At 26.4% G+C, this 14,824-nt stretch overlaps 1 protein-coding gene and 1 long non-coding RNA gene across 3 annotated transcripts in view; one reads left to right on the forward strand and one right to left on the reverse strand.

The window, feature by feature from the left end:
• The window catches only part of LOC103308354, a 140,591-nt gene that overhangs the window by 14,298 nt on the left and 111,469 nt on the right, over window positions 1-14,824 (forward strand). The window contains exons 1-2 of one of the 2 annotated variants that reach the window (XR_003840255.1): window positions 7,626-7,939; window positions 14,267-14,587. This is a non-coding gene — a long non-coding RNA (uncharacterized LOC103308354). Of the gene's footprint in view, window positions 1-7,625; window positions 7,940-14,266; window positions 14,588-14,824 lie in introns of those variants that run through there. The other variant, XR_003840256.1, reaches the window with a different exon arrangement.
• Window positions 5,735-14,548, reverse strand: LOC100571167 (zinc finger protein chinmo). Its single transcript, XM_003242264.3, has 6 exons — window positions 14,463-14,548; window positions 10,488-10,651; window positions 9,459-9,676; window positions 8,412-8,889; window positions 8,066-8,248; window positions 5,735-7,060 (listed from the first exon to the last, which is right to left on the reverse strand). Exons 2-6 carry the CDS (start codon window positions 10,603-10,605, stop codon window positions 6,834-6,836), a joined length of 1,224 nt encoding a protein of 407 aa, XP_003242312.1. The 5' UTR covers window positions 10,606-10,651; window positions 14,463-14,548; the 3' UTR covers window positions 5,735-6,833.

The raw sequence follows: 14,824 nt of genomic DNA on the forward strand, positions 1-14,824 counted from the left end.
AATACAAGATTCCTTATAGGATAATCTACCTTTATCAAAAAAAAAAATGTCTATAAGAAACTCAAATTAAATTTTTATGATCGTTTGAAATTCAAATTTTTACAACATTGGATATTCACTCGATTTCTCATGTAGCGATTTCCTTATTTTGTTTTAATTCAAAAACGAATGACTGTAGATACTTCAAAATTTCACTGAATGTTTATATTAGCATTTTCTATATACGATAAAATTTTGAAAATAATTTGACTCTTTTTGAGCTGTTTACGGGCATGGTCAGTTTTCAATTTTTTTAGTTTTTTTTTCTATAAATATCAATAAAGTTTTATCTGTTGGGCCAAAAAGTGTAAAACTTTAATACAATGCAATTACAATAATAGTTACTTTAATACAATAATAGTCATTTTAAGTACAAATTTGGACGAAATTACATATTAAAAACCTAGGATAACTATTTTAGTTATTTTGTTGTGATTGTATAATATTATTCGTGGGTACTTGAAACTTCTAAAGTATACTATTATATATCTATGATAGTACCACGGTTTTTTGTTGATGTATAACGCGTTATAAGTACCTAATAGATATAATGATATGATTAATTTGGAATTTATTATAGGTACCTATTATAGGTCAATTTTTTTTTTATACCATTATACCATAGATTTTTATATACTATATAATATTATGTCTTATACCTAGACTGACATACCGTCTCCGCTCAGAATCGTTTTTCTTATACAATGATATTATATCATTGAATTCAAATTTGATACCATCCATTATACAGTGACCCACTTGTAATTTACTGTACAGCAGAGCGACATTCACTTACCCACCTTTTTTTTTTGTTAAATTCCAAGTCAATAGAAAAAAAAAATATATTTAATTTGAAAAAAGTTTAAAGACAATATGAAGAGAAATATCAACTTAACCCAGTTAAAATAAGTTAGTTTTTTATTAATTAACACTCAACTCACCCACTGTGATAGTGAGACTTTAAATTTTTTTTAAAAACAACAATAAACCATTTTCTCAAAACACTTTCTACAATTTTGGTTTTTTACATACTGGCCATTATAACAGTAGGTTTATACAATTATATATCAATTAAATTATTACATAAAAAAAAAAAATGATTTGTTTGTAAAAAAAATTAACTTTTTAACATGTTAATGCCCAACTTGTCGTACTCACATACATTATATGGGTAATTGGGGTGATCTGTTGTAGAAATGTCTTTCCAAATGCTGTCTGTTGGAAATTAACTGAGGGCCAATAAACTAGAATAATCAGGGCTCGGAATTTCATGTATTTTTATATTTTTTAGGAAGCTGCATATTTAAAATCTGATTTGATTCATAAGTAGTAGGTAGGTACATACAATCAATGTATAAAAATTTATATTATTATATATTTTTTCATATTTTACTTAACGTGTAGATTTTATTGTTTTAAGCATATTAATGCGTATTATTATATTTATAGTTTAATATAAATCAACAGCAAGCAAATTTTCAATATACTATATAGAGTATTTAATTGTAAACTTGTTACGATGATAGGCGCGGTCTTATTTAACATTTTTTTTTAATTTTACCATAGAGTTGTAGAGTAGTACAAATATAATATGGTACTGTTGACAAAATTATAGTTAATGTAAAAAAATATTCAAAAAATCATCATTACACATATTTTCAAAAATTACTCATCCCATATACCTATACCTCCAGAACCAATCATAACCCACAGATAATGGATTAGTGCTATGAACAGTTTTATGATATTGTAAATATGTTGGAATCCAATATTTATTTTATACGGTGCTATAAAATGTGTATAAGGTATTTAAAAAAATTGTTTAGTACTTCATCATTACTCATTGCCCATTGGTTATTAATTTTTGTTTTATTTTTTAATTTATTCAATTTTTATTAATATGATACAATTTTCAAACGGGAAAAGGTCGAGTTCCTAATTAAATTTAAGATTTGTATGTAATTTCAAATTTGTATATCATTTAATAAAGCATTTTGAATTTTATACTGTGTAAAATGTGTATAATACAAAAATTAATCATACCATCATTTTAATACACCGAGTATAATAATTACACAAAACTTAATGCATGTATCATTGTACAAGATATAAAATGGTACAATACAACATTTTATGATTTAATTTGTAAGATAAAATTAAGAAATATGAATAGTTTAATTAAATTTGGCATTTCCTTGAGAGGATCTTGGCGTACTATTTGTTTTCTTCTCTGGCCCATACGCAACATAGACAAAATGCATCAACGCAGAATCATTTCTTCTATTTTTAAGTAATCTTAGAGTAAAATCACCCATTGGTAAAAAAAAATAGAGAATAATATTTAGAGAAAATGACATATCAATTTTTTTATATTTCTGTTATTTGACTATCAAAATAAACAAAAAATGTTGTACATTTAAATTATGCTTAAATTGTTTTGAGACAACATTTGGAAACATCGATATGTCTTTCCTCCGAAAATATTATTGTCTATATTTTTTGTAATGGGTGATTTTACTCTAAGATTACTTAAAAACATGGAAAAAAATTGATTCTACGTAAATGTGTCTTGTCTATGTTGTTTTATTGTTTCATTTTTTTTCTATATTTTTTATTTGGGCCAGAGAAGAAAACAAATAGTGCGCTGACATCCTCCAAAGGAAATGCCAAATTTATTTCCTCATAACATAAAATGGGTTTCTTTACTACAAATAAGTTTCATTGATTAAAATAAAGTTACAAATCAAGTTACTACACTGTAAGACATGTGGCTACAATACATGAACTCATGATAAACTGATCATCATAGGTAATACTTCTCCAAAATAAATTTAAAAAAACAATGTGACAACTCTTAATTGACCATTCTACAAACACAATGTAAGAAATAATAAAATACTTTTGCATACTGAGTGCTTGTGTTAGTTTATATTTCAATAAGTTGTAAACTATGCATTTTGCTCTAATCAGAGAATAAATACGCTAGGAACACAGGTTACTCTCGCACTGTACAGGAGTATTTTTAAACACTTTTATGATAAATAAGTAAATAATTAATAAAACATCACATATTATGTTTTGATCAGAACATATTATTATATTCAAATTCAATATAATTTTTAGTATTTAATTAATGAATGGTAATATACGATTTACCTAATATTTAAATAATCAGATCATTGACAATGCATAATTTTAAAATCAATACATTTTTCTAATCGATATAGGTCTATCATATAATATATTTATATGTAATAACTGTCTTAGAAAAACAAACTAAAATTAAAAACATAATTTTTTTTGAATATAAAATAAAAGTCAACACATTATATTAATAATTAAACAAAAACAGCAAATTATAATTGTTTTGCAAAAATGATTCATGAAATATTCCTTTATAATTTATAGCTATAATTTGTTAATACATATTTAAAATATTTGTCCTTTTTCATGACATAATTTAAAATTGTTTTAGACACATTTCAATTAATTTAATATTATTTTATTTAAGGCAATTTGCTATAAAGGTTGTAATAAAATATTAGATTCAAACAACTAATTGGCACTGTCAAAAAAAAAAAAATTATATTGTAATTATTTATCATCAATTAATTTATAAATCAGCCAGTCATGTAAGAAATTTGTTAATTTATGATGATTTCCACCAGAGAATAGACATAATACAATCAAAACATACCCTGACAATTTAACAAGTTCTTTTGTAACTCACAAAAATTATATACAAAAGTCTTGAAAAATGTACCTGCAAATTAACATACTTAAGCAAGTTTTTTTTCTTTTTAAAAATATTTTCTTGTGTTTTAATTGTATAACATTGATTTGCAAGCAATTGAAATGTAAACAACAAATTAATAAATACATTTAAAAAAGAATATAAATGGCTGATTCAGTGAAACTATACAAATGGTATAAACAGAATAATCACAGCAAAACTTACAAACTAGATTAAATATTTACTCAAAATGGTGACACATGGAATAAATTCAAACACTAACAAAATACCTACAAATCAGCAACATTAACATAACAACACAATTTATTATAACCTATATTACTTAACTATTAATATTAACTTTGTACATTTAGAAAATGAAAGAAAGAAAATAAACGGAGGAATTTTTTGCACTGTTTTGTACTATATCTTTACAAAATCATATTATTAATATATATTTAAAAAAAAAAAAGAGGTAGATGGATTAGGAAACAATGATTTACATTGATTACAATAATAATGATAATTAAAATAATATTAAAACTTACTTAAACAAAAAACTATAGATATGAATTAGATAATATTAGCCTAATTTATATAATTTAATTATTCTAAAACTTATCAGAAGTGGAGGTAGTCAATTTGTACTATAGGTCATCATTAAAAATATTACTATATAATTTCTTAAAGTGATGTTTACCTAACAACAATAAAGAATTAACACTTAACGTCACTCTAAATGTGGAATGTCATAACTTATAACAGAATACTGAACAAACATATTACAGATTGTCTGCACCTTAATTTTAGTGCAAAAAATTCCCCAAATAATATCATATATTTCTTTACTAATAAACTTTACTTAAGACACCAAATTGTACTCTGAGTTATGTACCAAACACGGTAATCATTTTGTTTCAATTATCACTAAACGAAAAAAAAAAAAAAAGATTAATAAATCATATAATAAAATGCTTGTAACAATAATAATAATAATTAATTATAAAAATAATATGTTATGAATGGCATATCTTACACAAAATAAATAAGAAAAAGGTTTAGTGCCACTTAACAGTTGGAAATTATGTAATGAAACATAAAAAAAAAAATAAACATTATGACCAACCAATTTACCTGTGTAAGACAAACCAAAATAACAAATAAATATGCAAAAAAATTTTGAATCTTACAGTTTGTTTAGTGTGTAAAGTGACTGCGAAAAAAAAATGTAGGTATACGTTTTTTAGAAATGAAACAGGAAAAAACATATAATAAAATTCTTAATGGTTTAAATAACAAAATAAATAATAAAACAGCTTAACCTAATAAAAACTATAACATGTGGTATTAAAAATACTTGTACTATCGTTACATTAAAACTACACGAGGCGAAATGGTAAGTATATTATATTATTGACTTATGTCTCCGCCGCAGTTCGCCTCATTTTATACTTTATTAATAATATTATTGTTAATATTTTTTTTAAATTTTTTTTTTTTATATTTTTTTTTTTAAACATAAAATATTTACTTAATTTAAAATTTGTACATTAAGCCGAAACAAGTTATTTAATTAAAGTAGCGATGACGTCTTAATTGAATTATTAAATGTGTCATTGACTACATAAAAATGTAATCAAGAAAAAAATATATGCCTAAAACAAATTTTTTTAATATAAAGATGTATGCGAACGACAAGCGCTTTAACATTGATTCCAAATATAAAAATAAATTTCTATTTGGATTTATAATCAAGGTATACATATATAATTTACAATTATTTTAGGTATGCATAATAACACAATAAAAACAAATTCTGGCTTCGATTATATTGTGACTAGTGGAGCAGTATTATATGACTAGTATTAAAAAAAAACATTAACGGTTACATTTTGGAAAATGAATGGTACATTTTTGTTTTTAAGATGTTTGAATAGAATTAAAATTTTTAATCAGGTACAATATATAATGCAATAATAGATTTTAACTAATATGTTCACCAAGTGTAATGCATTCAAAATACAAATTACAACAGTGTATAAACAAGCATACTGGTAATACAATTAGTGTATTACACTAAAAATATGATATTTTGTTAACAGATTGTTCTAGGCTTTGTCTCTATTTTCTAATTATAATATTTCCTTATTTTTTTTTATACCTGGAAATTATTCTGACTATAAATGAAACATTACACGCTGTAAATATATTAATTATAAATTAAAATTTCATATAATGTTAATCCACCCACGTGTATAGTATCATAATTCAGATGTACTTGAAATAAATTTTTCTTAAAAATTGCAACACATTTATAATTCAATACCTAAACAATCAAATTTATAACATCGTTTCAAATACTAGATGAGAATTTATTAATACCTCAATGTTAAATATGCATAATTTAGAGCTATTAACCCAAAGAGTCCAATTAGTCCACTTCAAAATTTAACAATAAAGCTAATAATCCCCCCTTTCCCTCGAGGCAATATTATAAACCCCATTTTTAAACAAGGGCTCAAATTTTCTAGAATACAAGACTAACAATTAACAACGAAAACCGATTTCAATTACTTATAAAAATGAATACAAATTATATTAAAATGTACCATTCAAAGCCACTTTTTTTTTTTATCAATACACAATAAATGATAAGAGAGCTGCTTAATGACTTAACTAACAGCATATTACTATAACTTATGGAGACATAAGCAATCCACAGAATCAACATTAACATTTTTAATATTATAAATAATATATTATAAGTTATATTTGAATATATAACGTGTAAAAATCATTGAGGTAAGTTTCACATTGAAGGCGGTGTCATAAAAATGTATTTTCACCTAAAAACTAACACCACCTTCATCAGTCTTAATAGTTGCAGAAGTGTTTATGGTTTACATTTGTACTTTAAAGGCAGTTAGTCTGCAGTTTGCTTATGTACCAGACTATTTTATATTCAACTGGTGGTATGATTAATGCTTAAGGAGAGGTAGATATATTATATATAGTGTTGGGGAGGGTAAAATATTTGGGAAAGAGGTAGATTTGTTTAGAGTTATTGATTGTGATTTGCAGTTTGCGGAAATGTTGGATTTGATTTCACTGCAATTTCTGTTTTGTGTTCTCTAGCGATGTGCCGTCTCACTGTATTATTCCGTGTAAATGTTCGAGCACAAAAAGGACACGGAACTCGAATCCCTTGATGCCTCTGTCTTATATGAGCTCTAAGATTTGTTTCATAACCATATAACCGTTCACAATATGGACATTGTAATTTTTTACCTATAGAAAAAAAAAACCAGTTAATAGTTAAATAGTATTTAAGTACAGTTAATAGGTAAAATTTTTTTTAAAACTATTAACATTTAAGTGCTGTCAACTCAATTTGATTTTTTATTAGCTTAGTAAATAAAAATCAATAAATTGTACGAGATATTTTCTACTAATTAAACCATCCAATACTCTGAATCAAAAGAGAATAATTGTGAATGATGCGATAACTCGTCGAGAACCAAATAATCATACAAATACTGGATTGTTTGTGGGATATGCACAGCACTGATGAAAGTTGTTGCCTGACTGATTATTCTCTTTTGAGACAGAGATTTAAAAGAATGAAAGTGGTATAAATTATAAATTAATAATGGAATAATAATAACAATAAAAGTGGATAAGTGGGTACTGCTCTGCTGTACAAGAGTTGTCGAGTATGTAATGGATGTTGTTAAATTTGAATACAAAAATAAAGCACTAGATGAGAAAAACGACTTTGGATGAAGATGTGTCAGCCTAACATACTTTATAATATTATTATCGTTTTAGTTATATTAGGTAGCTTGAAATCAAATTTAGCCCAAAACAATGCATTCACAAAACATTATTCTTAGATCAATAAATTATCTTGAAATGATTGCATTTTTTTAGAAATGTCTTTATTTTTTTATAAAGTTGTTGATCTTTGTTAAATTACAGGTGAATATTCAAGGTATCCCTCCTTCCCCCAGAAACCAACAAAGATTTATTTTCCACCATATAAGATGCTGAAGTTGAAAATTGGAGCATTTTACTACCCCAAAAGGCGATGACAGACAGAAAATAAAACAACGCATCATTGTAAAATCAATTAATTCCAACACTCCGCTCAGAATCTAAAATCGACACGTAATTATTTATAATTAAATAGAGCATTCAATATGTAATATAACATTAGATTTTTTTATAATTATTGTTGACGTTAAGATGATTTCATAGAAAGATAACTTACTGTTATAAAGTAGTATACATTACCATCAGGAGTTAGAGTTGAAACAACGTTTTTATGAGATGTATCTATCTTCCACGAGTGATTCGAAGGAGATGGTGGTGTTGTCCCATTATCTGGTGTTTTCCATTCATTGGTCGTATTTGTATTTTGTGGAAATTCTCCAGAATTAGGTGCCGCTGTTGCAGGTTCAGATTTAATTCGCAGATCTATTTTAATTTTTTAATTTTAACATAAATTAGTAGTATAATAGCAATGGAAGAGTAGAGTATGTTTAGTACTGTTCAAGTAAAAATAATTGATTAAAGTAAATTAAGTTATGGTTCTATAAAATTTAATTTAAGAATAATAAAAATAACAAAAACAGTATACCTTCTCCACAGTTATTAGTAGTCACATTACGGTAATGATGTGATGAAGTAGTAGCGTCTACAGCACCAGAATTATTTGTTTGGGGCTGATGAGAATTTTCCAGATGCGATGATGAATGTGAAGAGTAGGTCATAGAAAGAGGAGATTCACGTTCAGGTCTGGAACCATCTCTTAAGACAGATGCTCGAACACCAAGTGTATCGGAAACCGGCGTTGAGTTGGGATTGTTATGGTGCGCTCGTTTATTATTTCTTTGGGGGTCAGGTGATGAAGGATGCTGCTCTGAATGTACAGTTGTTTGACGATAATGACATGTTATATATGGGAGTGGATTAAATGAGGTAGAGGGAAGTTGAGCTTCTGCGGATCCATTTTGTTTTGGTCTTGGAGAATCATTTGCTGTTTTGTTTTCACTATTACCTTGTTCACGCTGACTTGTGAGTGACAATTTGTCATACTCAAATGACAGGCCTTTAACCTAATTAACATTTCAAAATATAGTTATATTGTATTGCAAAATTGAAATATCAAAAATATCAAACAAGTTGTCAATGATATTTGTTTTTTTTATTTTTTGTACTGTTATAGGTAGGTACTCAGTATATATATATATATAATATACTACATGTATATTAATAAAAAAAAAATAAAATATAAAATAAAAACAGCATGTATAAAAATTCCATGATATTTATCTTAATATAATAAAAAATACATACTATATTTATGTGATTTGATAATAAAAAAAATAAACATTTAAATAGTTAAGATTATTTTAAACAACAGCTGTTATTATTTATAAAAATATTTGTATGAATGTTATTTTAAATGAAAATATAAAAATGTTCAATTGTTATTAGTTTGATAAAGATAGTCTACTATGAAGACTTTCAGACATTACTTAGTTGATAATAATAAGTTTTTAATAATTACATGAATCACTTTAATTCATACAAATTAATTGATTTTGATTGAGGTACCTACCATTACAATAACAATAATAATTGAAAATCGTATGGAATTATAAAACAAAATAATAAATTATACCTGTAAATTGTCTGCTGTCTTTAAAAAACTAGAGAGCCTCTCTTGAGATATTTGTACTTCCCCACGGTACATGAACTCAAGTAACGATGCCATGTTTGTAGACGATGTCCCATCAAGTATGACAATCAAACTTGATCCTAGTGGAGTAGCTTCAAATATTTCTTGAAAATGTTTACTGCATGCTGCCAGAATTAGTTTGTGAGCTTTGAAAGTTTTGCCTGATAAAATAAAATAGTCATATGCTTAATGAATACTTTGTTATGTATTTGAATTATGAATACATTTTAAATAGGCCCATCAATCATACTACAGTAGAACTTTGATAGTTCGGATGAATTTGTGATTAGTATCATTCATATTAGCAATTTGTTTGGAATACTATACGTCTTTCAAGGATAGACCAATGACCAAGACATTTTTTTTAATAAAATCTTTAATTTTTTTTGTTGAGTAATGCGCATTCAACTTTAATTTTAAAAAATGTTCAACATTACATATATAAGGAACAACAGAAATTGCAAAAAGGGGAAATCAGGGCGGTGATGTTTTAAATAATGACATTTTTAATAATAAATTTGATTCATAAGTAAATTGGGTTTCGGAAATTTGGATAAGTTACTACTCAGAGAAAGTCGTACATGCATGTGTTGTAGACAGTCTTACCAAAATACATGTTCAACAGTTCCAATTTTCAAACTATTTATGAGTATATCAAAGTATATTATATATAAAACTGCTCATAACTATCTTAGATATTTAAATATTGTTAAAAACCATCAAGAATACAGATAATGTTCTTATCTTAAAGTTTAATAATAGATCAATATAGTCTAATATTATGAAAGCTAACAATACAAAATTAGAACTGCTGAACGTATAATATATTTTGGTATGTTCTGCTTTAGTTAAACCGGAGACAACACGTGTGGGCGGAGGGTACATTGTCTTCTTAACAAAAATACTGTGAATTGGGATCATCGGACTATCGAGGTTCTACTGTAATTGTACAATACACATATTTTATATTACCTTCACAAAACAATGATACATCTGTTAAACTTTCCGATTTGAAAAGGTTATCAAATGCAGTTACAAGGTTGCTACTAAAACTATTCCACTTAAGACAGAACTGTTGCTGAGGGTCCATTCCAGATTGTTGTTGTGACAATATTTAAAAAGACATATCAATGGCCCTATAAAAATAAAAATCACATACATTTATAGTAACATTTTTACAATAACTTTCAATTCAATCGTAAAAATTAAATATCTATCTAATTAAAATAAATAAAAATGTTTATTGACTGATAAAATTAAATAGGTAATATAAGATGTTTCTCAGCGATAAAGTCGTTTTAATGATTAAATATTATGTACCTATATCTATGATAACAAAATCAAGATAAGTTTCTAACAATTTATATTCAAAATTATTAACATGATTTTATTGCAGTGAAATTGAAGAGTAATTAAAATCTAACAATGTAAACATTTTTTTTAAATATATAAATTGAGTTTACTCATTTCTAAGAACTAAGAAGACGTTTTTTTAAATTAAAAAATGTTCAATGAACTTGTCAAAGATGTAAGACAAACTTTTAGGAGTATTAAGTTTTAATGCGTTAAATCAAGTTAATAATTAGTACATACTTAAATACTTTGCAAATTAATTTCACTATTTGTCTCATAGTAGTTTAAAAATAATAAAAGAATAAATACTTGCATAGATATGTAGAAGGAATGTAAGAATCTCAAATAAAAGTAAAAGAAAAAGGGTGAACAATTATTTATACTTTCGTACCTATAGGTACCTGTACTAGTTAACTGGTTAGTAAAAAACAGAATATCTAGTAAGTAGGTATTTTAGTACCAAGTAGTTGTTATACCTATTAGTTGGTATTTTATGTCTACAATTAGAAAAAAGTTTAGAAACAAAGTTGTTTGTATAGAAATTAGAGAGAATATTATAATTTTAACTCAAGCATTTGTTTTAAAATTTATATTTTTAAAGTGTTGAGAACTAAGATAAAAAAAAATGAACAGGATAAAGATACTCATTATTAATTTAATTACTTTTAAATTTTATGTCAAATTTTCAATCTGTAGAGTAATACAATGCTCTTGAGACATTTATTTTACTTTGAATAATGATAACTGATAAGTATTAACATACAAAACCAAAATATTTAATAAATAGTAAGTAAATACGAAATATCTACTAATTGTGGGATTTTTTTTCCAAAATAAAATGATTTTCTTAAGTAATATAATCTGATTTCCTTTGAAATCAAATTATAAAGACAAAAATGTACTGTGGTTGCACTTACCTAAATCATGTATAGTAAAGAATTAGATACCTAATCAAAATGAGAAATTGAAGTTATTAAATTATGAAAACTAAAATTATTAATTAAAATAATAAAAAATTATTTGTTTGTGCCTACTCTGACTTACACTATTGAGTAATATAGGTAATATAGGGTTGTAAAAATATGTATTTAAATTATTCATAGACAAAACTATTGAGTAATAACTAAAGCATATTCAAACTCTGATAAAAATATAAAACATAAAAGGTACCTATTATTAAATTTATGCATACAAGCAAAAAATATTTACAGACGCATATTTCTGTCTATCATTTATTGTATCAGATTACGTCTGGTTTGATTATTACAATAGCATAGTAAACAAATTTTATAATGTTTATGTGTGATATTTTGATGGAAATGTTGTTTTAGTATTTAACTATAACATTGAGTACTATGGCAAATTATAAAATTTGTAATGTTTCAATTTATAACTGTAAAATTCACGGATATTATATAAGTAGGTAATGACCTACACATACTCGCATTCATTTACTAGCAGTAAAAAAGATTATTTTCAAGTTAACATTTATCATTGTTTCATTGTTATTTATGGATATGTGTAATTAAGATCAGAATTATACAAAAATTAATAATAATAAAAAAAAAAAAAACATTTTGCAGCTTAGTTTTTAATTAACGCCTGTCTACGGCTTCAATAAAATAAATTATATTACACTTGTAAAAATTATGGTAGTGTTCTTCATTTTTTTTTAGATACTTATCTAATCAAGTAAACTATTTAAGTTGGATGTATTTAAGTTACATGTACAGTGTATAACAATATAAATTGTATAGGTACCTGATTAACTCATTATAAATAAAATAAGACCTAATTATGCAACTAATATACCTAATGAATATAATATAGAACCAATAGGTATCATCAAATAAAAAAGGTTTATTTTAGGTACTTATACACTACAAGAGGTTTAACAATAACAAATACAAAACAAGTTATAGGTAAATAAATCAAGAACATAATATTCACATAATATTATATATTTATATATATATATATATATATATAGGTATATTATTATATTATACTTCAGCAGCCAGAAGTAATAGGTAGCCGATTAAAATCATTGTTGAAAATATATTATGTCTTATTGAATGCAAGACGTAAATTATCATATTCTTGAATAACATTGACCTGTTTTGGCTATATTTACCAAACGTATGTCTATAATTCTATTAGATAGGTACCTATAGAATTCAGATATTATGGAGATGAGATCTGCTATACATAATTTTATTCACTGAAAAGTTTTGTTACTATTGTTATATCTTATAATATGCCAATGGCAGAAGTTTAACAAATCACAAAAATACGTTTCTTCAGATAGGTATTATATCATTGCATAAATGTGTAGTTTTTTTCATGACATAAACGATTTTATGAAAAATTAAGAGTTTATTGCCTGCTGTATGCTAATAAGAAATTAATAGCTAGATAATTACTGACACTCAAATATCGGTCATAACTCATAACATATACATATATATATTATATCGATAATACAAGAAACAATTTAAAACTATTCAAATTTTATTATTATATTAAAAAATGTATAAATATATTATTAATGGATTAGTACCTATAAATTATACCTGTGACATAATGTATTATTGATAAAAATTATTAATTCTTATTTTATTGAACGGCTTAGCCATATCAGTTAACTAGCAACTAATAAACTAATACAATATCGTTTTAAGAACATAACGCATAAAATTAACCTCGAAATTAACTAATTATTAGTAAGTAAAGAGCATGTATCGGTCAATGATAATATGAATATATCCGATACAAATGAAAACATAAAATGTTAATATTAAACAGTAAATACTAACAGATCTCACTGATCTCAGATACTACCTATTTAAAATTGAATAATTAGGAGGTACTCATTATACAAATTTTTTGCAAAAATGATTTCTACAGGTAAAGAAATAAAATAAATGCCTACCTATTTAAATAAAAAAAATACCTATCTATTTAAAAAAATATATATATACCTACCTACCTTATGCATAAAAAAAAATTGGGTTATACAAATTTTAGATATTATTATAGATTACCTATGCTACCATATTGAAATGTTGACTAATTGGAGTAAATTTACATGTCTGCATGAAATGCTCGATAAAGTGTACTTGCCCAGTGGGACACACCGGAAGATTTTCCAGTGGTCTGCCTCCCCTGACTGAAATTTATATTTTTTCAAGCAGGTTAACCTACATTATTTTTAAATTTAATATGAATTTTGTTGTACCTAATTATGACAACTTATGTGTATTAATATATATAACATACCTACAACCAACCTATAAATGCGAGTATAAATCTGTCATTATAAATTTTTATGAATACTATCGTACGCTCAGAACTGATTTGGAATTTGTAGGAACTCTAATTTTTGCTCTACTTTCCAGACACGATAAATTATCCCAGTCCACTGCCTATATGTTACGGCAATCAACACTATCGCCTAGGTGGCGTGTCTTGGCGATTTCTACGACTGGAAATAACAGCGTCGCGTTTTAAAAATCAACACAGACTACCCGCGGGCCGAGACTACACGTCGACAACACTACCTATCGTCGGCGGACAACAAACGTGCAGACTTACCGATCAGCAGGCTGTGGCGCGGCAGACGATTCCGTCACACGTTCATGGCATCGAGGTGGCAGCCCCCGGTCGTTGGGTCTTCAGGTCTGCGCAAGCACACACATAGAGACAGAGACACAAATAGGGTGAGTGAGTATAGATACGAAATTGTTTTACATTCGGCGGGAGGAGACGACGCAGGGCCGGGCGCGTGGGCACAGAGAGCCGGTCAGATTTTCACCTCGCAGCGGCGGCGCGACAAGAGGGCCGGGGCGGCGGCGGCGGCGGCGTTCGAGGGAGGGTTCTCGTCGCGAATTTCAGTGAACTGAACAACGGCGTGTGTCGCAGTGACCGCGCGGAATGGCATCAGTCGCGGACGACCA

Source organism: Acyrthosiphon pisum, chromosome X (genome assembly GCF_005508785.2).
Source record: "Acyrthosiphon pisum isolate AL4f chromosome X, pea_aphid_22Mar2018_4r6ur, whole genome shotgun sequence".
Lineage (NCBI taxonomy): Eukaryota > Metazoa > Arthropoda > Insecta > Hemiptera > Aphididae > Acyrthosiphon > Acyrthosiphon pisum.